This window comes from Engystomops pustulosus, chromosome 1 (genome assembly GCF_040894005.1).
Source record: "Engystomops pustulosus chromosome 1, aEngPut4.maternal, whole genome shotgun sequence".
In the NCBI taxonomy this organism is placed as follows: Eukaryota; Metazoa; Chordata; class Amphibia; order Anura; family Leptodactylidae; genus Engystomops; species Engystomops pustulosus.
Genome location: NC_092411.1, coordinates 41946829 through 41972540, shown reverse-complemented (window position 1 = coordinate 41972540; position 25712 = coordinate 41946829). Strand labels below are relative to the sequence as shown.

Genomic DNA, 25712 nt, shown 5'->3' with positions numbered 1-25712 from the left:
AAAATAGAGAACAAGAAAAATTAGATAATGTGCACCAAACTACACGGATAAACCGTCTAGCAGGCACACAAAAAAAAAAATATATAATGCACACCAAACTACACGGACAAGCCGCACAGATGGCACACACCAAAAATAATGTGCACTAAACTACACGGACAAGCTGCACAGATAACACACAAAAAAAAAAGCTAATGCGCACCAAACTACACGGACAAGCCGCACAGATAGCACACAAAAAAAAAGATAATGCACACCAAACCACACGGACAAGCCGCACAGATAGCACACAAAAAATAATGCGCACTAAACTACACGGACAAGCCGCACAGATGGCACACACCAAAAATAATGTGCACTAAACTACACGGACAAGCTGCACAGATAACACACAAAAAAAAAAGCTAATGCGCACCAAACTACACGGACAAGCCGCACAGATAGCACACAAAAAAAAAGATAATGCACACCAAACCACACGGACAAGCCGCACAGATGGCACACAAAAAATAATGCGCACTAAACTACACGGACAAGCCGCACAGATAGCACACAAAAAATAATGCGCACTAAACTACACGGACAAGCCGCACACATAGCACACAAAAAAAATAATGTGCACTAAACTACACGGACAAGCCGCACAGATAGCACACACAAAAAAAAAGGTAATGCACACCAAACCACACGGACCAGCCGCACAGATGGCACACGCAAAAAATAGCTACGTACGGGTACACCTACGGCGCTCTAGAAAAAAATATTACCAGGCACCGAAAAAAAACCTATGTGCACCGCGCAAAAAGGCGCTACAAATGCACCTAGCTTGCCCTAAGACAAACTAACTACTGCTAAGACTGCTAAAGATTCTGTGCAGCGCTATTCACACGGCGCACTGAAAAGTGCATCCAGTGCAGAACAACGCTAACACAGCGCACTGAAAAGTGCGTTTGGGTTTAGAAGGGACAGACAGGGAAAAACGGAAGACACGTGGGATCACACAAGGCGATCACACAGGGAACACACAGGAAAAAACAGATAGGGATAGGGATTTGTAGGGAACAATAGGGATCAGAACACTATTTATAGTGTAAAAGTGTATTTTGGTGCACACAGTAACGCTCTCTCCTCTCTCCAGCGATACCAAACCAAAATGGTGCCGCTGGAGGAAGAGGAAGGTTTGACTGGCCAATCACGGAGATCGGCGGGCGGGACCGATTGGATTGGTCGGGTGGCAGAGACAGGAACTCCTCCTGCCTCTGTCACCCAAATCTCATCCCGATGTCACCACGTCTCGCGACGTGGAGACAATTCTAAAATAGTATGCGCTCGCGCAGTAGCTGTACTGCGCTGAGCGCTAATCGCGGAAAGCTGCGCGGTACAGCTACGGCGCGGAGCGCTAAGGGGTTAATGTTCAGTTGGAGAACCTCAACAAAGAAACAGAAATCCCAAGATCCAGTAAAAGAAGAATGACAGGAACTTGGAAGATGAGACCACCTGACAAGATGTGTGTTACAGTTGAGAAAATGTGGACAGACATTGGACATGTCTACTTAAGTGAAAAGGGACGTCGTCATTGCATGTCTTGTCCAAGGGTCGCTCACCCCATAAGTGGTGAGCTGAGGGGGAGGATATGTAAGAGTGTGAACCTAGGGGGCGCTGAAGAGCCACCCACAACCAGGGTTGAAAAGGACCTTGACCACTCCCATCCCTGGCCAACTCCAGAGGGAGAGCTCCCAGCCGGCCAGTGCTGTGTGTCCTGCAGTCAGCAGGAGGACTTGGGAACGGTTAGAGACAGACAGGTGGTCAGTCCCAAGAGGACTGGGATCCAGAAAGGACATTGTTTAGTTTGAGCTCACTGAGAGCCAGAGAGCTGAGGAGGAACCCCAGCAGTGTTCCTTGAACCTAGAAGGTAGCTAGGGTTCAAGAAGTGAGGTAGTGCCCTAAGTAGAGGCTAAGCTGTTTGTTATTTTTGTTCCTGTAAATGTTTTAAAGCTGAATAAAGCCGTTTTCTTTTGGATTGCTACAAGCTCCTACGTTACTGTTTTTGGCGCTCAGCACCACATAAGTCGCCTGTAAGGTTCAGAAGCTTCTAGCTTTGATGCTAAGTTACCCCCAAACCCCACAATATAGATATATATATATATATATTTATATATATATATATATATATATATATATATATATATATATTCCTGTGTGTATCAAAATCAGTTATATCGGAACCCATGTAGTCACAACTCACAATATCAGTGATGTCACACAAACCGCTATGTCAGAATGTGGAGAGACTATATACGTTCCAGTTCCGGTGTCATACACTGATAGTGATAGTTAGTGGTGTGAGATTTTTGCTCCTTTATGCAAAAATGTCAATAAGAAAGCGAAAACGTTTCGTTCGTGATTCCGATACCGATGATAGCGGCAGCGATGACCAGGTGAGTTGAGGTTTCTGTCAAATGTTTTTGGGGGTCATTTAATTTTTATAATTATTAAAATATCCACATTTCTTGTATTAGAAGAGAATGCTAAATATTCCAGTTTAAAAGTAGTGACCTGAGTCCATCCTATCCCTTATTATAGGGTCACCATAGGACAGTGAGGGCGAACTTTTTGGAGACAGAGTGCCCAAGCTACAACCAAAACCCACTTATATGTCACAAAGTGCCAACATGACAATTTAAGCAGTGACTTATTGATTCCTGCTGTATCACAGGTTTTAATCGTATTGGTGTCCTGAGTTCACCAAACTAATAGAAAGATGGAGAAATTTGGATTGTGGCTTCCCTCCAGGGTCCCCTGAAGAAGAAGAATCAGGGGACCAAGAGCAGGAGCTCCAATAATAATCCATCTCTGTCTACACCTTCTTGCTCCTCCTGTAGTCCGGGCAGCCAAATATGTAACTTTAAAATAGCGCTGAGCATGGCAAGTCCTGGGATGTATTGGACCACAGGAGAAAGCCTTGAGTCATATCAGGGAAACTCTTGGGGTGAAGGCCTGGGTGCCCACAGAAAGGGCTCTGAGTTCCACCCGTGCCATAGGTTCGCCACCACTGGCATAGGAGAATGTGGGGTCAACTCAGAAACTAATTCTGAAGTTCTCCATTCTCCTCTTTAAAATAATATATATTCACTATTAGCTTTACCTTATGGGTGTTTGATATATCAGATCTCCATACAGTGTTACATTCAGTAGTAGGGCTCCGACATGAGAAGCAGTCAGTCATATATTAGTACCAATGTAGAAGAGTCTATGCCAACGGCCAGAAATATTCCAGATTAATATCAGTTCCCATATTGTGGGTTGACCCCTAGTAATGTCCCAAGCCATAAAATACTACGGTTACGGTTACTTCTACCATTGACTGTAGGGTCCTAAGTGGTCTATCCCAGGATCCTCTGCTGTTCCCTAGTGCCCAGGAAGATGCTTTTTATACCTTACACTACACAAGATATTTTCTAGCATTTCCCCAGGACAATGAGGAGACATTGAATTTGATAGTTGTGTTTGGGAAATCAAAGGTGCATTCATTTCCTCCATAGATTTTGGACAGAAAAAAGCTCCGCAGACTTTTCCGGCACTATACAGCGGACAGTAGTAGTAGCAGCAGCAGCAGCGATGAGTCTCTACATCAGGTAAGTGGGCGCATCTGTACTGTGTTATCTATGGCACTGAGCGGCTCTGTGCAGGATTTAATACACTTTTATTAAGTTTCTTTTCCTCGTTGTAATATAATGGCTCATATATTTCTTTATTCCAGTCTCATCCATCTACACCAAGGTCTCCAAGGAGCCTTGGAGAGGAGGAAGGTGGCTCTGGTACCTACCAGCCACTCATAGAAGGTATCCGTCAGACTTCTGTACTATAGCAATATCTCTCTAATCATATGTAAGAAATATGTGATTAGGAAAACTAAGTTGTTGTTTTCTGTTGTACTTTGCAGATCTGAATTCTTCATGCTCAAGCCTTGGGTCATTGGAGGAAAGGTACAGTATATTCATATTCACCATGTTTGCTCTTGGAATATACTGAGTACTGATATGTGATCCTCAATTATATTTTGTTCCAGTTTCAGGATACAGGAGCGTCCCACCAATTACTGTTTCCTGACAGATCTCTCTTCTCCTCAATCTATATACGTGACAAACTTCCAGGAGAACAAGCAGGAGCTGGCAAGACTCCTCTATGATTTTTATAACCAAAACGTCTTTAATAATCAGGTATAGAATATAATCTACACCCATCTACATGTTGGGATCTCCAGGCGGATATCTGGGTTTCATGCATGAAGGGTTAGATTAGAGATGCATAAAGGGTTAGAGGGGGTCGGGATGAGGGTCAGCAGAAGGAGTATATAAAGGTTGTCTCTGTCATATTTATCTCCCCTTCTTCTGTAGCTTCCTGTAGATATGGAAATAACCTGGAGTAAAAGGTTTAGAACAACAGGCGCCCTCACCCGCTTCTATGGGAACGCGGACAATCCATTCGCCAAGATTGAATTGTCAGACAAAGTCTGTGACTCTGCAGGTAAGTTTCTTCTCATGTACAACTGATGCTCTGAAATGTTCCATGTGTCTGTAATACTGATGGTAAAACTCTCTCATTGTCTTTAGAACGGGTTCGGGACCTCTTGATACATGAGATGTGTCATGCTGCCACTTGGGTCATCGATAGACAACCAAATGCCGGCCATGGCTGGATCTGGCGGTATTATTGTAGGAAGGCGGAACAGCATCTCCCTGACCTACCACCGATTACCCAGTACCATTCCTTTAAGATCAACTACCCAGTGGTGTATGAATGCTCAGGGTGCCATGCCAGGTAAGATACAATCTGTGCCAGGAGTTAGATACTACCACTGCTTGCTGCACTGATGCCTAGAGACTGGTCCCCACAGTATTGTATAAGGGGGTGCTAAGATCATTCTGGTTCACTGGTTTGTGATTGATCATTGATATAAGCTTTTTCTATCTGTCTAGGGCCGGACGCTGGAAAGCCTCTATTGACACCCAGAGGTTTGTGTGCAGCCACTGCTCTGGGGCTGTTATCCTAGTAAACTCCATCTGAAGACATCCAGAAGAGGTGCGGGATATAACATCTATATTGTCCCCCTCACCACCTTACCATCTCTCCTCCATCAGAAGACATCCAGAAGAGGTGCGGGATATAACATCTATATTGTCCCCCTCACCACCTTACCATCTCTCCTCCATCAGAAGACATCCAGAAGAGGTGCGGGACATAACATCTATATTGTCCCCCTCACCACCTTACCATCTCTCCTCCATCAGAAGACATCCAGAAGAGGTGCGGGATATAACATCTATATTGTCCCCCTCACCACCTTACCATCTTCTCCTCCATCAGAAGACATCCAGAAGAGGTGCGGGATATAACATCTATATTGTCCCCCTCACCACCTTACCATCTCTCCTCCATCAGAAGACATCCAGAAGAGGTGCGGGATATAACATCTATATTGTCCCCCTCACCACGTTACCATCTCTCCTCCATCAGAAGACATCCAGAAGAGGTGTGGAATATAATAACATCTATATTGTCCCCTTCACCATCTAGGGCAGCACGGAGGCGCATGGAATTTGTATGTTCTCCCCGTGCTTGCGTGGGTTTCCTCCGGGTACTCCGGTCTCCTCCCACATTCCAAAAATATAATTGGCCATAATTAAAAAAAAAAATCTCCCCAAACTATTATCATTGTGTCATTGTGATTGTATAACAGGTGGGGGGGGGGGGGGTATTACAGCAATGGAAAAAGTGGCAAGATAAAATATAACTTTTACTAATGTATTTAAAAAGATGTTGTATTAATTCACAAGTTAAGAGAGTGGTAATATCTATTAAGACACAGTGCCGGGGTTCAATCACACCATGTCCCAATGGACACATACAGGACCCCTTATCTATGGACGTTTTCGCAGAGACAGTGCTCAGCTATATCTCGGGGTGATCCCTAACAATACCAAATCACTGCTGCTACAGCCGAAAATGGGGATCAGAAGCCTCATGTTAATGAGGTAACATGTAGGAAGCACCTAAAAAGAGACTCAGAACATTCCCTTCCACATTGTCTACTTGTTATATAACTACATTCATCATTTTTATACGTTTTGTTAAATACACAAATAATCATACCTCTAACACTGGAATTCTCATTTGCTATTTTTTTAATTAATCAGAATGATTGGAGTTCTTTGTCTTCTGATGAACTGAGCTATACAGGCCCTGCAAGTATCCCCTTAGCTATTCCCTATTGTAGTAAGCATTGAGTCTGATGCTATATTATCAGCATATTATGAGTAGTATAGGGGAAACCCCTCACCCTCTTCATATACATGGCTGTATCCAGAGTGCAAGTGACCAGGCCTTTCCATTACCGGCCTCCACTGAGATAACCGGAACACAGTATGGCACTAGTTGTTGTGTAAATCTTTGCTGCTAATGGTTGGGACAGTAATGTGCCACCAGTAACCACATATAGAACTAGAGAAGACAGTAGTATGATGGGAGCAGCTCTTCTTAGTTGATGCTGAATTTGTCTATAGTTGAAGGGGAGGATGGAATGGGGGAGAGGGCATAAGAAGAGGGAGCGTGATACATGGGGGGGTAGGGAGCATGATACATGGGGGGGGGGGGTAGGGAGCATGATACATGGGGGGTAGGGAGCATGATACATGGGAGGGTAAGGCTCGTGCACACTAACATATGGGGGAAATGTATATGGCCGCTTATACATAGGGTCACCATAGGACAGTGAGGGCGAACTTTTTGGAGACAGAGTGCCCAAGCTACAACCAAAACCCCCTTATATGTCACAAAGTGTCAACATGACAATTTACAACAAAAATGAGGGGACGCCACAATTGAACGAACATAGCGAGCAAGAAGCGCTCCAAGCTCTTGAAGACCTACTACAGGAACAAATGATACAAGCACAAGGTAAGTTCCCCCAAACAATAATGCCGAGATCCACTTATTCTCCCCCCCTGTCTACCTGCCCATCGGTGGAAATTTTCACCCGATTGGTGGCAGAGGAACTTAAACAACTTCAAGGAAAGGTGGTCCATGACAACCTGACCAAGAAAGAACGAAAAGCTTTAAATGAACTACAAACCTGGGACGACGTCGTTTTTAAAGCGGCGGACAAGGGGGGGAATGTGGTAATTTGGCCGAAACTGAAATACGCAAAAGAGGTCTACAGACAACTGATTGACAAACAGACTTATTCTAAATTGTCTTACAACCCAATACATACATTTAATCGACAACTTATTTCCCTTCTGGACACTGCATTTGAAAACGAAGTGATCCCAAAGAAAGTTTTTAATGGATTAAAAGTGGATGATCCGAAAGTCCCGACCCTATATTTACTCCCTAAGATACACAAGGACCCCGTTGATCCTCCGGGACGCCCCATTGTCTCTGGGTTGGGTGGTATATGTGACCCCTGTTGCAAGTTCATTCATTTTTATCTAAAGCCATTAGTTGAATGTCTCCCTTCCTATGTACGGGACATCATGGACGTCTTGACTAGGATTAATGGGATTTCAATAGATCCAGACATGTGGTTGGTCACGGCTGATGTAGAGTCGCTGTATACGTGCATTGGCCACGAGGATGGCCTAAATGCTGTACAGTTCTTTTTGAATTCCAGTTCAATAGGACAACCTCTGGCCGATTTACTAATGGAACTCCTGACCTTTGTCCTGACACATAATTTTTTTGTCTTTAAAGACACATTTTATTTACAGCAACGCGGCACGGCCATGGGGGCGGCGTGCACTCCGTCGTATGCCAACCTCTTCCTCGGTTTCTGGGAGAGGGGGCTTTTTGGCGACGACGGGGTGCAGCTGGCCCACCATGTGCAGTGCTGGCTGCGTTATATTGATGATGTTTTATTTATATGGCAGGGGACTGAAGATGACCTGGCTTGCTTCATGCAGCAACTAAACCGGAACAAATTTAACATCAAACTCACTTACAAATACAGCCGAACGGAGGTGGACTTCTTGGATATACAGATCAAGGTGGGTCCTGATGATATTCTGCAGACAGATATGTACAGGAAATCCACAGCAGTGAACTCGCTGTTGCACGCTTCATCTGCCCACCCTCCATCCACGATAAGGGCAATTCCAATTGGTCAATTTTTACGGGCCCGTCGTCTCTGCTCGTCAGAGACAGATTTTAGGCGGCAGTTCCGTGACTTAACAGACAGATTTAGGGATAGAGGATACAGCAATAGATGTATCAAAGAAGGATTCAATAGGGCAAGATGACAATCGAGATGCGACTTGTTGATACCGGGCTCTGCACAGAAACAGAAGAAATCGACTGAAGACAACTGTGTTCGATTTATTGCAACATACAATGAGAAGTGGCCAGAGATTAGATCGATTCTGGCAAAATACTGGCCAATACTGCGGAAGACATCCAGAAGAGGTGTGGGATATAACATCTATATTGTCCCCCTCACCAGCTTACCATCTTCTCCTCCATCAGAAGACATCCAGAAGAGGTGCAGGATATAACATTTATATTGTCCCCCTCACCACCTTACCATCTCTCCTCCATCAGAAGACATCCAGAAGAGGTGCGGGATATAACATCTATATTGTCCCCCTCACCACCTTACCATCTCTCCTCCATCAGAAGACATCCAGAAGAGGTGCGGGATATAACATCTATATTGTCCCCCTCACCAGCTTACCATCTCTCCTCCATCAGAAGAGGTGTGGAATATAATAACATCTATATTGTCCTCCTCACCATCTAGGGCAGCACGGAGGCGCATGGAATTTGTATGTTCTCCCCGTGCTTGCGTGGGTTTCCTCCGGGTACTCCGGTTTCCTCCCACATTCCAAAAATATACATCTAGGTTAATTGACCATAATTAAAAAAAAAAATCTCCCCAAACTATTATCATTGTGTCATTGTGATTGTATAACAGGGGGGGGGGTATTACAGCAATGGAAAAAGTGGCAAGATAAAATATAACTTTTACTAATGTATTTAAAAAGATGTTATATTAATTCACAAGTTAAGAGAGTGGTAATATCTATTAAGACACAGTGTCGGGGTTCAATCACACCATGTCCCAATGGACACATACAGGACCCCTTATCTATGGACGTTTTCGCAGAGACAGTGCTCAGCTATATCTCGGGGTGATCCCTAACAATACCAAGTCACTGCTGCTACAGCCGAAAATGGGGATCAGAAGCCTCACGTTAATGAGGTAACATGTAGGAAGCACCTAAAAAGAGACTCAGAACATTTCCTTCTACATTGTCTACTTGTTATATAACTACATTCATCATTTTTATACGTTTTGTTAAATACACAAATAATCATACCTCTAACACTGGAATTCCCATTTGCTATTTTTTTTATTAATCAGAATGATTGGAGTTCTTTGCCTTCTGATGAACTGAGCTATACAGGTCCTGCAAGTATCCCCTTAGCTATTCCCTATTGTAGTAAGCATTGAGTCTGATGCTATATTATCAGCATATTATGAGTAGTATAGGGGAAAACCCTCACCCTCTTCATATACATGGCTGTATCCAGAGTGCAAGTGACCAGGCCTTTCCATTACCGGCCTCCACTGAGATAACCGGGACACAGTATGGCACTAGTTGTTGTGTAAATCTTTGCTGCTAATGGTTGGGACAGTAATGTGCCACCAGTAACCACATATAGAACTAGAGAAGACAGTAGTATGATGGGAGCAGCTCTTCTTAGTTGATGCTGAATTTGTCTATAGTTTAAGGGGAGGATGGAATGGGGGACAAAAAAAGAGAGGGCATAAGAAGAGGGAGCGTGATACATGGGGGGGTAGGGAGCATGATACATGGGGGGGGGGTAGGGAGCATGATACATGGGAGGTAGGGAGCATGATACATGGGAGGGTAAGGCTTGTGCACACTAATATATGGGGGAAATGTATATGGCCGCATAAACGTCCCCCATACTTGTCTATGGCGCCTGGGCTCGGTACGGTGAGATCTATCTTTTGGCCGTAGGCACGGCATGTGGCACTAGTCTCTATGGAGTGGGGAGGGACGAGCAGCGCTTGCTTCTCCTCTTCTCCAGCGCGTCTGACGTCTGCCCGCCCGGCAGTAGCCGTGTGGGCACATGTCTGTATGCATGCAGTCTAACTATTTTTTATTATTTATTTTCTGCAACAGTGAAATGGGGAGCAGAGAATGGGGCACAACAAGAGGGGGAACAGAGAAGAGGCAACCACAATAAGATGAGTAGCAAAGCAAAGGGGCACAAAGAGGGGCTCACAACAAGAGGTGGAGCAGGTATTGGGCCACAATTAAGAGAAGGAGCAGAGAAGGGGGCCCATAATGATAGGGGAGCAGAGAAAGGGGAGCATAATGAGATGGGAGCAGGGGAGGAGACCACAATAAGAGAGAGAGCAGAAAAAGTAGCCATAATAAGATGGGGGGATGATGCCCTGTGCATATTCACACATCTTCCTCTCTTTCACTGCTCTAGGCCGTCCTCATGACATCACACATCTCTCTTTTCACTTTCCATCCTCACTGACAGAGACTGAGAGAGGAAGGGGAGGGAGAACTATGAGTAATAATTCTCTGGCTGCAGCTCCTCCTATTCATCAGAGCTCAGACATGTAAACAAAGAATCACAGAGAGTCTGCACACAGTACAAAAGTTAGAATGCTGAATCACTTGGTGAACACTCAGGCAGTAAAGGAACATGGGCAACTTGTGTAAAACGCCTTTAAAGTTGAGCACTGTCACTGTCTGATGGCATCAGCCCTGTTTGACTCTAAATGTTATATAACTCGCTGATTTACCGGCATTGTATATATTGAACTACAGCACCTAAAAATTACATTTGTGATAATATTATTTTTTTTTTGTCACACAAACATATTCCAAAGTGCTCAAGGGAAATTATCATCTTTTACATAGACCAATGTTTCTCCAACATGTAGTCGATTGCAGGACCCCAGTGCTACATGGAGTCCCGAAACTCTGCCAACTTCCTTCCCTTTCTTGTAATCTATTGCTTATAGCTTCTCTATTCCATCAATGTAATAATTCTTTTTATTTTTATAAATATTTACAAATATTAGTAAATACTTTAAGCATCTACTGACTAAAAACGAAATAATATGTGAAACAAAGCAAGAAACAAGTCTATATATATATATATATATATATATATATATATATAATATTCCTGTGTGTATCAGAATCAGTTATATCGGAACCCATGTAGTCACAACTCACAATATCAGTGATGTCACACAAACCGCTATGTCAGAATGTGGAGAGACTATATACGTTCCAGTTCCGGTGTCATACACTGATAGTGATAGTTAGTGGTGTGAGATTTTTGCTCCTTTATGCAAAAATGTCAATAAGAAAGCGAAAACGTTTCGTTCGTGATTCCGATACCGATGATAGCGGCAGCGATGACCAGGTGAGTTGAGGTTTCTGTCAAATGTTTTTGGGGGTCATTTAATTTTTATAATTATTAAAATATCCACATTTCTTGTATTAGAAGAGAATGCTAAATATTCCAGTTTAAAAGTAGTGACCTGAGTCCATCCTATCCCTTATTATAGGGTCACCATAGGACAGTGAGGGCGAACTTTTTGGAGACAGAGTGCCCAAGCTACAACCAAAACCCATTTTATATGTCACAAAGTGCCAACATGACAATTTAAGCAGTAACTTATTGATCCCTGCTGTATCACAGGTTTTAATCGTATTGGTGTCCTGAGTTCACCAAACTAATAGAAACATGGAGAAATTTGGATTGTGGCTTCTCTCCAGGGTCCCCTGAAGAAGAAGAATAAGGGGACCCAGGGCAGGAGCTCAAATGGCAATCCATCTCTATCCACACCTTCTTGCTCCTCCTGTAGTCCGGGCAGCCAAATATGTAACTTTAAAATAGCGCTGAGCATGGCAAGTCCTGGGATGTATTGGACCACAGGAGAAAGCCTTGAGTCATATCAGGGAAACTCTGTGTTGGGGTGAAGGCCTGGGTGCCCACAGAAAGGGCTCTGAGTTCCACCTCTGGCACCCGTGCCATAGGTTCGCCACCACTGGCATAGGAGAATGTGGGGTCAACTCAGAAACTAATTCTGAAGTTCTCCATTCTCCTCTTTAAAATAATATATATTCACTATTAGCTTTACCTTATGGGTGTTTGATATAGCAGATCTCCATACAGTGTTACATTCAGTAGTAGGGCTCCGACATGAGAAGCAGTCAGTCATATATTAGTACCAATGTAGAAGAGTCTATGCCAACGGCCAGAAATATTCCAGATTAATATCAGTTCCCATATTGTGGGTTGACCCCTAGTAATGTCCCAAGCCATAAAATACTACGGTTACGGTTACTTCTACCATTGACTGTAGGGTCCTAAGTGGTCTATCCCAGGATCCTATGCTGTTCCCTAGTGCCCAGGAAGATGCTTTTTATACCTTACACTACACAAGATATTTTCTAGCATTTCCCCAGGACAATGAGGAGACATTGAATTTGATAATTGTGTTTGGGAAATCAAAGGTGCATTCATTTCCTCCATAGATTTTGGACAGAAAAAAGCTCCGCAGACTTTTCCGGCACTATACAGCGGACAGTAGTAGTAGCAGCAGCAGCAGCGATGAGTCTCTACATCAGGTAAGTGGGCGCACCTGTACTGTGTTATCTATGGCACTGAGCGGCTCTGTGCAGGATTTAATACACATATTAAGTTTCTTTTCCTCGTTGTAATATAATGGCTCATATATTTCTTTATTCCAGTCTCATCCATCTACACCAAGGTCTCCAACGAGCCTTGGAGAGGAGGAAGGTGGCTCTGGTACCTACCAGCCACTCATAGAAGGTATCCGTCAGACTTCTGTACTATAGCAATATCTCTCTAATCATATGTAGGAAATATGTGATTAGGAAAACTAAGTTGTTGTTTTCTGTTGTACTTTTCAGATCTGAATTCTTCATGCTCAAGCCTTGGGTCATTGGAGGAAAGGTACAGTATATTCATATTCACCATGTTTGCTCTTGGAATATACTGAGTACTGATTTGTGATCCTCAATTATATTTTGTTCCAGTTTCAGGATACAGGAGCGTCCCACCAATTACTGTTTCCTGACAGATCTCTCTTCTCCTCAATCTATATACGTGACAAACTTCCAGGAGAACAAGCAGGAGCTGGCAAGACTCCTCTATGATTTTTATAACCAAAACGTCTTTAATAATCAGGTATAGAATATAATCTACACCTATCTACATGTTGGGATCTCCAGGCGGATATCTGGGTTTCATGCATGAAGGGTTAGATTAGAGATGCATGAAGGGTTAGAGGGGGTCGGGATGAGGGTCAGCAGAAGGAGTATATAAAGGTTGTATCTGTCATATTTATCTCCCCTTCTTCTGTAGCTTCCTGTAGATATGGAAATAACCTGGAGTAAAAGGTTTAAAACAACAGGCGCCCTCACCCGCTTCTATGGGAATGCGGACAACCCATTCGCCAAGATTGAGTTGTCAGACAAAGTCTGTGACTCTGCAGGTAAGTTTCTTCTCATGTACAACTGATGCTCTGAAATGTTCCATGTGTCTGTAATACTGATGGTAAAATTCTCTCATTGTCTTTAGAACGGGTTCGGGACCTCTTGATACATGAGATGTGTCATGCTGCCACTTGGGTCATCGATAGACAACCAAATGCCGGCCATGGCTGGATCTGGCGGTATTATTGTAGGAAGGCGGAACAGCATCTCCCTGACCTACCACCCATTACCCAGTACCATTCATTTAAGATCAACTACCCAGTGGTGTATGAATGCTCAGGGTGCCATGCCAGGTAAGATACAATCTGTGCCAGGAGTTAGATACTACCACCGCTTGCTGCACTGATGCCTAGAGACTGGTCCCCACAGTATTGTATAAGGGGGTGCTAGGATCATTCTGGTTCACTGGTTTGTGATTGATCATTGATATAAGCTTTTTCTATCTGTCTAGGGCCGGACGCTGGAAAGCCTCCATTGATACACAGAGGTTTGTGTGCAGCCACTGCTCTGGGGCTGTTATCCTAGTAAACTCCATCTGAAAACATCCAGAAGAGGTGCGGGATATAACATCTAAATTGTCCCCCTCACCACCTTACCATCTCTCCTCCATCAGAAGACATCCAGAAGAGGTGCGGGATATAATAACATCTATATTGTCCCCCTCACCACCTTACCATCTCTCCTCCATCAGAAGACATCCAGAAGAGGTGCGGGATATAACAACTATATTGTCCCCCTCACCACCTTACCATCTCTCCTCCATCAGAAGACATCCAGAAGAGGTGCGGGATATAACATCTATATTGTCCCCCTCACCACGTTACCATCTCTCCTCCATCAGAAGACATCCAGAAGAGGTGCGGGATATGACATCTATATTGTCCCCCTCACCACCTTACCATCTCTTCTCCATCAGAAGACATCCAGAAGAGGTGTGGAATATAATAACATCTATATTGTCCCCCTCCTCACCATCTAGGGCAGCACGGAGGCGCATGGAATTTTTATGTTCTCCCCGTGCTTGCGTGGGTTTCCTCCGGGTACTCCGGTTTCCTCCCACATTCCAAAAATATACATCTAGGTTAATTGACCATAATTAAAAAAAAAAATCTCCCCAAACTATTATCGTTGTGTCATTGTGATTGTATAACAGGTGGTGGTGGGGGGGGGGGGGTAGTACAGCAATGGGGGGGGGGGGGGTAGTACAGCAATGGAAAAAGTGGCAAGATAAAATATAACTTTTACTAATGTATTTAAAAAGATGTTGTATTAATTCACAAGTTAAGAGAGTGGTAATATCTATTAAGACACAGTGTCGGGGTTCAATCACACCATGTCCCAATGGACACATACAGGACCCTTTATCTATGGACGTTTTCGCAGAGACAGTGCTCAGCTATATCTTGGGGTGATCCCTAACAATACCAAGTCACTGCTGCTACAGCCGAAAATGGGGATCAGAAGCCTCACGTTAATGAGGTAACATGTAGGAAGCACCTAAAAAGAGACTCAGAACATTCCCTTCCACATTGTCTACTTGTTATATAACTACATTCATCATTTTTATACGTTTTGTTAAATACACAAATAATCATACCTCTAACACTGGAATTCCCATTTGCTATTTTTTTTATTAATCAGAATGATTGGAGTTCTTTGCCTTCTGATGAACTGAGCTATACAGGTCCTGCAAGTATCCCCTTAGCTATTCCCTATTGTAGTAAGCATTGAGTCTGATGCTATATTATCAGCATATTATGAGTAGTATAGGTGACAACCTTCTACCTCTTCATATACATGGCTGTATCCAGAGTGCAAGTGACCAGGCCTTTCCATTACCGGCCTCCACTGAGATAACCGGAACACAGTATGGCACTAGTTGTTGTGTAAATCTTTGCTGCTAATGGTTGGGACAGTAATGTGCCACCAGTAACCACATATAGAACTAGAGAAGACAGTAGTATGATGGGAGCAGCTCTTCTTAGTTGATGCTGAATTTGTCTATAGTTGAAGGGGAGGATGGAATGGGGGACAAAAAAAGAGAAGGCATAAGAAGAGGGAGCGTGATACATGGGGGGGTAGGGAGCATGATACATGGGGGGGGTAGGGAGCATGATACATGGGGGGTAGGGAGCATGATACATGGGAGGGTAAGGCTCGTGCACACTAACATATGGGGGAAATGTATATGGCCGCATATACATAGGGTCACCATAGGACAGTGAGGGCAAACTTTTTGGAGACAGAGTGCCCAAGCTACAACCAAAACCCACTTATATGTCACAAAGTGTCAACATGACAATTTAAGCAGTAACTTATTGATCCCTGCTGTATCACAGGTTTTAATCGTATTCGGTATTGGTGTCCTGAGTTCACCAAACTAATAGAAAGATGGAGAAATTTGGATTGTGGCTTCCCTCTAGGGTCCCCTGAAGAAGAAGAATCAGGGGACCCAGAGCAGGAGCTCAAATGGCAATCCATCTCTATCCACACCTTCTTGCTCCTCCTGTAGTCCGGGCAGCCAAATATGTAACTTTAAAATAGCGCTAAGCATGGCAAGTCCTGGGATGTATTGGATCACAGGAGAAAGCCTCGAGTCATATCAAGGAAACTCGGTGTTGGGGTGAAGGCCTGGGTGCCCACAGAAAGGGCTCTGAGTTCCACCTCTGGCACCCATGCCATAGGTTCGCCACCACTGCCATAGGAGAATGTGGGGTCAACTCAGAAACTAATTCTGAAGTTCTCCATTCTCCTCTTTAAAATAATATATATTCACTATTAGCTTTACCTTATGGGTGTTTGATATATCAGATCTCCATACAGTGTTACATTCAGTAGTAGGGCTCCGACATGAGAAGCAGTCAGTCATATATTAGTACCAATGTAGAAGAGTCTATGCCAACGGCCAGAAATATTCCAGATTAATATCAGTTCCCATATTGTGGGTTGACCCCTAGTAATGTCCCAAGCCATAAAATACTACGGTTACGGTTACTTCTACCATTGACTGTAGGGTCATTAGTGGTCTATCCCAGGATCCTCTGCTGTTCCCTAGTGCCTGCTTCCTGTAGATATGGAAATAACCTGGAGTAAAAGGTTTAGAACAACAGGCGCCCTCACCCCCTTCTATGGGAACGCGGACAATCCATTCGCCAAGATTGAATTGTCAGACAAAGTCTGTGACTCTGCAGGTAAGTTTCTTCTCATGTACAACTGATGCTCTGAAATGTTCCATGTGTCTGTAATACTGATGGTAAAATTCTCTCATTGTCTTTAGAACGGGTTCGGGACCTCTTGATACATGAGATGTGTCATGCTGCCACTTGGGTCATCGATAGACAACCAAATGCCGGCCATGGCTGGATCTGGCGGTATTATTGTAGGAAGGCGGAACAGCATCTCCCTGACCTACCACCGATTACCCAGTACCATTCCTTTAAGATCAACTACCCAGTGGTGTATGAATGCTCAGGGTGCCATGCCAGGTAAGATACAATCTGTGCCAGGAGTTAGATACTACCACTGCTTGCTGCACTGATGCCTAGAGACTGGTCCCCACAGTATTGTATAAGGGGGTGCTAGGATCATTCTGGTTCACTGGTTTGTGATTGATCATTGATATAAGCTTTTTCTATCTGTCTAGGGCCGGACGCTGGAAAGCCTCTATCGACACCCAGAGGTTTGTGTGCAGCCACTGCTCTGGGGCTGTTATCCTAGTAAACTACATCTGAAAACATCCAGAAGAGGTGCGGGATATAACAACTACATTGTCCCCCTCACCACCTTACCATCTCTCCTCCATCAGAAGACATCCAGAAGAGGTGCGGGATATAACATCTATATTGTCCCCCTCACCACCTTACCATCTCTCCTCCATCAGAAGACATCCAGAAGAGGTGCGGGATATAACATCTATATTGTCCCCCTCACCACCTTACCATCTCTCCTCCATCAGAAGACATCCAGAAGAGGTGCGGGATATAACATCTATATTGTCCCCCTCACCACCTTACCATCTCTTCTCCATCAGAAGACATCCAGAAGAGGTGCGGGATATAACATCTATATTGTCCCCCTCACCACCTTACCATCTCTCCTCCATCAGAAGACATCCAGAAGAGGTGCGGGATATAACATCTATATTGTCCCCCTCACCACCTTACCATCTCTTCTCCATCAGAAGACATCCAGAAGAGGTGCGGGATATAACATCTATATTGTCCCCCTCACCACCTTACCATCTCTCCTCCATCAGAAGACATCCAGAAGAGGTGCGGGATATAACATTTATATTGTCCCCCTTACCACCTTACCATCTCTCCTCCATCAGAAGACATCCAGAAGAGGTGCGGGATATAACATCTATATTGTCCCCCTCACCACCTTACCATCTCTTCTCCATCAGAAGACATCCAGAAGAGGTGCGGGATATAACATCTATATTGTCCCCCTCACCACCTTACCATCTCTCCTCCATCAGAAGACATCCAGAAGAGGTGCGGGATATAACATCTATATTGTCCCCCTCACCACCTTACCATCTCTCCTCCATCTGAAGACATCCAGAAGAGGTGTGGAATATAATAACATCTATATTGTCCCCTTCACCATCTAGGGCAGCACGGAGGCGCATGGAATTTGTATGTTCCCCCGTGCTTGCGTGGGTTTCCTCCGGGTACTCCGGTTTCCTCCCACATTCCAAAAATATACATCTAGGTTAATTGGCCATAATAAAAAAAAGTCTCCCCAAACTATTATCATTGTGTCATTGTGATTGTATAACAGGGGGGGGGGGGGGGTATTACAGCAATGGAAAAAGTGGCAAGATAAAATATAACTTGTATTTAAAAAGATGTTATATTAATTTACAAGTTAAGCAAGTGGTAATATCTATTGAGGCACAGTGTCGGGGTTCAATCACACCATGTCCCAATGGACACATACAGGACCCCTTATCTATGGACGTTTTCGCAGAGACAGTGCTCAGCTATATCTTGGGGTGATCCCTAACAATACCAAGTCACTGCTGCTACAGCCAAAAATGGGGATCAGAAGCCTCACGTTAATGAGGTAACATGTAGGAAGCACCTAAAAAGAGACTCAGAACATTCCCTTCCACATTGTCTACTTGTTATATAACTACATTCATCATTTTTATACGTTTTGTTAAATACACAAATAATCATACCTCTAACACTGGAATTCTCATTTGCTATTTTTTTAATTAATCAGAATGATTGGAGTTCTTTGCCTTCTGATGAACTGAGCTATACAGGCCCTGCAAGTATCCCCTTAGCTATTCCCTATTGTAGTAAGCATTGAGTCTGATGCTATATTATCAGCATATTATGAGTAGTATAGGTGACAACCTTCTACCTCTTCATATACATGGCTGTATCCAGAGTGCAAGTGACCAGGCCTTTCCATTACCGGCCTCCACTGAGATAACCGGAACACAGTATGGCACTAGTTGTTGTGTAAATCTTTGCTGCTAATGGTTGGGACAGTAATGTGCCACCAGTAACCACATATAGAACTAGAGAAGACAGTAGTATGATGGAAGCAGATCTTCTTAGTTGATGCTGAATTTGTCTATAGTTGAAGGGGAGGATGGAATGGGGGACAAAAAAAGAGAGGGCATAAAGAGCATGATACATGGGGGGGTAGGGAGCATGATAGATGGGGGGGAGGGAGCATGATACATGGGGGGGAGGGAGAATAATACATGGGGGGGAGAGGGAATTATGAATGTGGGGAATAGGCATTGAGAATGCAGGTAATAGAGTGCATTAATTAAAAATGGGGGAAAACAAGAGGTCATTAGTATAAGTATATTAGTCTGGTCCTCTGGAACTATTCCAATTCCACACTTGGGCTAGGGGTTCTGTGAGCTACAGAACCGGACACACGGACAGTTAAAGAAATAGAAGGGAACTGGATATTTATCCCGGCAGCCTTTAAAACTTGACTCATCTCAGGCAAAATATGGCTTTTATCTACCCATTTGTACAAGATAATCCAAAAAGTTTTTGCTGCTGAGCTGTATATCCTTTAGAAGGCAGACAGGGAGTAGTTTAATATCCAGCCAAAAAATTCACAAAAATTGTCCATTCTTTTTGTATTTTGTCAGTTTTGTATATGCTACATTCTATATGCTCCTAAAATGATGGCTAAAAAGTGAGTTGGTTACACTGCTGATTCACGTGCTATTACACTTCCTGGGAATCTCCTAACACCATGGAAACCACTAGGAGAGGTCGCTCACCTATTTTTGGTTGTCTCAGCCGATGATTGGCCTCCACTAGTGTGTCCTGTGGTGTCAGGAGATGCTTAGGAAGTACAGGAGGGCAGAGAGGGCAGGGAGCGACGCTATAGTGGTGTCTGGTAGAAGTACAGTCTTATTATTTCTTATACTACTACCTGTTCTGCACACATCCATTTAGCCATAATTTGACTTGGCTGAACACTAACTGTTAATAAACAAACATTTTCAAAAAATGAAAATGATAATTGACCCAAGTGTGAAGCTACATTGTAGACATTAGGTCTAAACAACAAAAAAAAAGTACCATATTTTTCAGACTATAAGGCGCACAAAAAATCCTTTGATTTTCTTAGAAATCAAAGGTGCGCCTTATAGTCCAGTGCGCCTTATATACGAACCTTACTTACAGACAACAGCTGCCTTGAACTGTGCACAGGTCTGCCACCTGCTGGTCATTCATCCTTATAATCAGGTGCGCCTTATAATCAGGTCCGCCTTATAATCAGGTGCACCTTGTATACAAACCTATACGTTTTAGCAGGCATTTATTGATGGTGCGCCTTATAGTCCGAAAAATACTGTATATTGTAGAAAATGGTAAACATGCTGACAAGAAGTCGCACTCTAGGACACTGAGGATGGTCTGCTGCCAAAAACTTTTCCTAAATTGGAGTGCCTTTTGCAGCAGAACTTCTTTTGTAACTACTGTGGATAAGAGGAGTGGTGCCCAATGTTCTAGAGAAAGACAAAACTCTTTACAATTTGTTCTATTATTGACACTGCCTTAAAGTGCATTCTCAAAAATCAGTTGCTCTTGTCATGATAAACAGCTTTGCCTATTTCCCTGCCAAGCAGTTTCTTTGCTATCCTCCCCAGTTTATGTGATTATTATATCCTGATTATGTCTGTGAACCCTTACAGTCTTCACACAAAAGATAAAGGAAAGTTTTACAGAGGAGATGGGATGCTGCTCACTGCTCACTGTGGAGGGAGAGGTTATGTGATGCTCTCTGTGTAGATAGCAGAAGAGCCTTGTGTCTGTGCAGCTCCGTAGATTCAGAAGTTTCCTGCAAACAATACCGAAGTTTAATGCCCCAATATTCCCCATCAGCCCCTACATCCCAGCCTGTGGTGCTGCAGAACTTTCTCTGCATTTTTGTCTATGCACCTCAAGCTGTGTCATACACTCCTTTGCAGCAACCAATCACCAACTTCTGCTCTTCTGACACTATGTACACAGTTGGGATGCTATTTACTTTAGTGCTCACACAGCACAGACTATACACTTCATGTAACTATTTCACTGCTGGTTTGTACTACTTATTCCATATTCCTCCATGTGAAGAAAGCTGCTAGAATAATCACTATAAAGATCCTGTGTGTACATACTACTCAGTGTTCAGTGAATTTACTTATTGAAATCTCACAGAAGTTATCAGAGTCATGGGAGAACAAAAAGCATCATAGAAAATATGGGCAACTTATAATCAACAGAGCTTGACAGGAAAAGGGCTCTGCCTACTTTACTGCTGCTGAGGAAGATTAAGGACAAGTACATAGTTATATACAATATACGATTGAAGAGAGTCATGTCCATCAAGTTCAACCAAGGAAGGGTAGGGATTGGATGAGGAAAGGATTTAAAGAAAACAATTCTATATAAGATAACTTTCAATGTTATTTAGATCTAAAAATGCATCTAAACCCTTCTTGAAGCTCTCTGCTGCCCCTACTGTGACCAGCGCCTGAGCCAGGCTACTCTACAGAATGATAGTTTTCGTCAGAGGCAAACAGTACCCCGTCGTCTTTTAATTTGATTTAACCTGGAACAACTTTCCATCATATTTTTTTGTATGGACCATTTATATATTTTTATAAATTAATCATGTCCCCTCTTAGTTGTCTGTTTTCAAGGCTAAATAAACTAGTTGTTTTAATCTTGACCCTCCATATCCCTTATCATTTTTGTGGCTCTTCATTATTCCCTCTCCAGCTCCAGAACATCCTTTATGGACTGGTGCCCAGACCTGGACCGCATATTCCAGGACAGGCCGAACCAATGCCTTGCACAGTGGTAATATCCCAAGAGTCCATACCACTTTTGATACATGACAAGATCTTGTTGGCTTTAGAGGCAGCTGATTGACATTGCATGCTGTTATTTAATCTATAATCCACTAGTACCCCCAGGTCCTTCTCAACAGGGGACTGTCCATGTAGCTCCAGTGAGCAGTACAATAAGGGCATCATTCTGCTTGCTTGGAAGGGGGGAATCATATGTGACAATTTAGTAAATGTCACTAAGAAATGAAAGTTACATTTAAAAGCAAACTCATCTAGCTGCATGTCTATACAGGTGATGCAGTAAAGATGTGTGGGCCTCCAATATGGGGAGTTACTACTAATTATATATTAAAAAACCTAATAATGAGTCCCTTTCCTGTTACATTTTCTATGTTTATAAACAGGACTGATGATTGATTTTATGCATAATTAAATACTAAGGCGTAATGTGTAAATTTGACAAAACCCAGTGAGATGATATAAGTCTTTCCACTGTTCAGCGGATGATCAGCAGTTCAGTATTGGCGCGCTCTTACTTGTTGACCAGCCTTGGAAATGTTTAAAGCATTACTTTTATTTTCAAGACAACTTACACAAATTCTTTCCAGCACGAATATGTTGTAGTAAGAGTTTGAAGAGGAAACAGGTGTAGGGTTATATTTACATCTCTCATCAGAGGTCATAGTTCACAGATGACTGAGCGCTGCACTTTTCCTGCAATAGTACGGGATCTGCATTGCACAAGATAGATTTCACATCCCTATGCCTTGGATGTATCAGCAATATTCTAATAAGTTACGGGATCTACTTCTGTTTACATGTGTCTGCCTATAAGTAATGACGTATAATAATGGTGGAGAAAGTGCACTTATGGCTAATGACTCAAAGTCATGAAGTCTCTATGGGAGATTGCAACACTTTGATGGGGATGTATCATAGTAGTTACGTCAATTGTCTCTCAATTGGAGCATTTGCCGACTAACACCAAATTTGTGGCTCTTTTTTAAGTACTTTTCCCGACCACCTCCACTTTTCATTTCACACAACCTACTCCAGTTCATGTGAATTCAGATGTTGAAGACAGAACTAAGAAATGCAACATTTCAAAAAGTCGCATACAGGCGGTCCCCTACTTAAGAACACCCAACTTACAGACGACCCCTAGTTACAAACGGACCTCTGGATATTAGTAATTTACTGTACTTATCCTGGTTCTTATGACAATCCAACATTTTTTAAATCCAATTGTCACAGAGACCCCAAAAATTCTGGCTGGGGCTACAATTATAAAATATACAGTTCTGACTTACATATAAATTCAACTTAAGAACAAACCTGCAGACCCTATCTTGCATGTAGCCCGGGGACTGCCTCTATTTAGGCGCAAACCCACTCCAGTGCCTTGGTGGTGTAGGAAAACATAAGAACTAGTTGTGCTCAATGTTCAGCAATTTTTTAGCTTCCCGTGTGACTTCTTAACCAAAAATATGCATATCCACAACAGATATTAACACCTCATGTGCCACAGTTATCTAGATGTCTAAACCACAAATCTGATGTGCAAAAGACATTTAAAAGGCTCCTAAGAAACTTCAAAAAGCTACGATCCTGCATAGTGCTCAATCTGCCCTATGGAGTCCATAGACTAGACTGTGGATTGATTGACTCTGGTATTTACACTAGACCATAGACTGATGTCAGAATTTATACCCACCATGGACTGACTGCAGCATTGACACTGGATAGTGGACTAACTGCAGAATTTGTATTAGCCTATAGATTGACCTTAGCATTTACCCTAGATTGAGTCCACAATTTAGGGTAAATTTGACCCACTGACCACAGCAATTTTACTGGACTGTGAACTGACTGCAGCATCTACACTAGACAGTGGAATTACTGCAGCATTTACACTAGACAGTGGAATTACTGCAGCATTTACACAACACTATGGACTGGCTTGTTGCAGTTATTATACTAGACTGTGTATGGCAGCATTTACACTAGACTGTGGACTGCATGTAAAAGTTTTCACCTTGTGTGTCACATAAAATGCGGTGGAAGGCCGGAAGGGGTGGCTGCAGCATTTGCACTAGAATATGGAATGACGTTCCATACACAAACTATTTAATCTCTCTTTTAATGTGTTAAAAAAAAGTGAAAGGAATAGGGGTGCCATATATAACAATACCCAGAGATTGTCAAAACCCACTGCAGACTTCATGATTCCATGTTATCTATTTTAGCAACACTATAATATAAGTAGTGATCTTTATTACTAAAAAGGGAACCAAGGGCAAGTGCATTTCCCAATGGACGCACTCATGTATCTAAGCATTGCTTATTTAAGGAGAGTCAGGCCAACTAAAATGTACAAAAAAGTATTAATATTGTAAAATAATAAAAAAGGCCATTCTCACAAATCTCCTCACTGTTCTTGCTCTAAATCGCCCTGGTCCTCTGCCAGTCACTATTTCATCCACCTCTGAAAACTAAGGAAATCACAGCATTGCCAGTCGATGGCAATGTCCTATATATCGTGGCATAAAGTAGATGTAGCGGGATTATGTTATAAATTGTCAATCAGATTTAACATTTTCATTTCAAATATTATATTTTCCACTTGTCTCATACCTGGTTCCACTTTAACCTCTGAGCTTTCCTCATCTGTTGAGCCGTTGTAGTCCGCAATAGGGAGAGTATCAAATGGGACCGAACTATTGCTGAGGAAATATAGAAAAAACTATTGGAATACAGATGCAGAAGCCGTAGATGTAGTATACATTCGTACTGCGAAAATGTTTTAGGCAGTTGTTGAAAAAGGAAGAAAGAAAAAAATTATAATTATTAAAAAATGATTAAAAAGTTTTTCTGTGGCAGGACACCAACTCCAATTATATTTATAAATATCTACCTGGAAATTATAATATGACCCTCAAAGGGTCCCAAATCCTTTTCACCTTACCTTTGTCATGGTCATTTGATTGATTTTACAGATGGTAACGGGAGCTGGTGACTTGAGTCTGCTTAGACCCCCAATGCATCCACACTGGGCATAGTGTAGCCGGGGTAAGTACAACTTGCTTCAACATAGAGCGGCCCTACAGGAGCGGATTAGGACTGCCATTGGCCCTGGGCTGTATGAACATTATAAGCCCTACAAGTCTGGAATCACATCCTACATATGGAACTAGAATCAGCTTCTTAAAGAATGGAGGATGTGTCCCTTCTGCCTGCCTTCAGTCTGTGGTTTCAGGAGCTCCTGAAATGGCTCTCAAGGGTGAAGGTCATTCTCAGTATATAATTTGGACTGTGGTTTGGTGGCTGTGGGGCCCCCAGAAGGCTCGGGCCCTGGGATACCACCCAAACCGCATATATAATCTACTACTGGCATCTGATGTTCACAGAATGTGCAGTCAAGTGTGATGTACTAACCTAAGCTTCGTGTGGATGAGAAAGGGTCTGAAGCAGACTCGGAGCCACACTGCCTTAACAACCTGGAATATGGCAAGTTAAAAAGTAATATTCTGTGGACATCATCCCCAGGGCACACAGTGGGCAAACATACACAACAGATTCCTCCCTTACCTTTTCTCTGCCATCTTTTCTTCATTCTGTGACAACTTTTGAGTCAGATTTCTAATCTTTGCTTTCTTCTCATTTAGCACCAGTGTAAAGCGAGTATAAAGATCTTGCTCCAGTTCCTCCTTGCTCTTCACAAATGTATCAAGTCTACAATGTAAAGACGATATATAAAAGTTGTGTGCTTCTCACAATCCTCATTATACAGGGCAGGTGTCTGC

The 25712-nt window shown here is 43.0% G+C and overlaps 3 protein-coding genes and 2 long non-coding RNA genes across 5 annotated transcripts in view; 4 read left to right on the top strand and 1 right to left on the bottom strand.

The window, feature by feature from the left end:
- Positions 1-25712, bottom strand: part of XRCC4 (X-ray repair cross complementing 4) — a 294092-nt gene that overhangs the window by 163344 nt on the left and 105036 nt on the right. Inside the window, exons 5-6 of the mRNA XM_072139355.1 lie at positions 25498-25641; positions 24544-24632 (exon numbers count right to left, since the gene is read on the bottom strand). Coding sequence (XP_071995456.1) covers positions 24544-24632; positions 25498-25641 — 233 coding nt within the window. The remainder of the gene's footprint in view (positions 1-24543; positions 24633-25497; positions 25642-25712) is intronic.
- Positions 2339-5104, top strand: LOC140119926 (germ cell nuclear acidic protein-like). The gene is made up of 8 exons (XM_072139366.1): positions 2339-2438; positions 3543-3635; positions 3761-3842; positions 3944-3986; positions 4070-4220; positions 4398-4527; positions 4614-4821; positions 4980-5104. Exons 1-8 carry the CDS (start codon positions 2370-2372, stop codon positions 5065-5067), a joined length of 864 nt encoding a protein of 287 aa, XP_071995467.1. The 5' UTR covers positions 2339-2369; the 3' UTR covers positions 5068-5104.
- LOC140114132 (germ cell nuclear acidic protein-like) lies at positions 12720-14119 on the top strand. The gene is made up of 7 exons (XM_072132684.1): positions 12720-12737; positions 12813-12894; positions 12996-13038; positions 13122-13272; positions 13450-13579; positions 13666-13873; positions 14032-14119. The coding sequence occupies exons 1-7, from the start codon at positions 12720-12722 to the stop codon at positions 14117-14119; spliced, it is 720 nt and encodes a 239-aa protein (XP_071988785.1).
- LOC140119976 (uncharacterized) lies at positions 13541-14208 on the top strand. Its single transcript, XR_011853426.1, has 3 exons — positions 13541-13579; positions 13666-13873; positions 14032-14208. It is a non-coding gene; the product is annotated as an uncharacterized lncRNA (long non-coding RNA).
- On the top strand, positions 16704-17245 carry LOC140119968 (uncharacterized). Its single transcript, XR_011853425.1, has 3 exons — positions 16704-16771; positions 16858-17065; positions 17224-17245. It is a non-coding gene; the product is annotated as an uncharacterized lncRNA (long non-coding RNA).

What these genes read in the sequence shown, in the direction of transcription:
- LOC140119926 (XM_072139366.1), top strand. Translation starts at nt 2,370, where the DNA reads ATGTCAATAAGAAAGCGAAAACGTTTCGTTCGTGATTCCGATACCGAT. An exon ending in CTACCAGCCACTCATAGAAG is followed by an intron (nt 3,843 to 3,943) that starts GTATCCGTCAGA and finishes TGTACTTTGCAG; the next exon opens with ATCTGAATTCTTCATGCTCA. An exon ending in CAAAGTCTGTGACTCTGCAG is followed by an intron (nt 4,528 to 4,613) that starts GTAAGTTTCTTC and finishes CATTGTCTTTAG; the next exon opens with AACGGGTTCGGGACCTCTTG.
- LOC140114132 (XM_072132684.1), top strand. An exon ending in CTACCAGCCACTCATAGAAG is followed by an intron (nt 12,895 to 12,995) that starts GTATCCGTCAGA and finishes TGTACTTTTCAG; the next exon opens with ATCTGAATTCTTCATGCTCA. An exon ending in CTTGGGTCATTGGAGGAAAG is followed by an intron (nt 13,039 to 13,121) that starts GTACAGTATATT and finishes ATTTTGTTCCAG; the next exon opens with TTTCAGGATACAGGAGCGTC.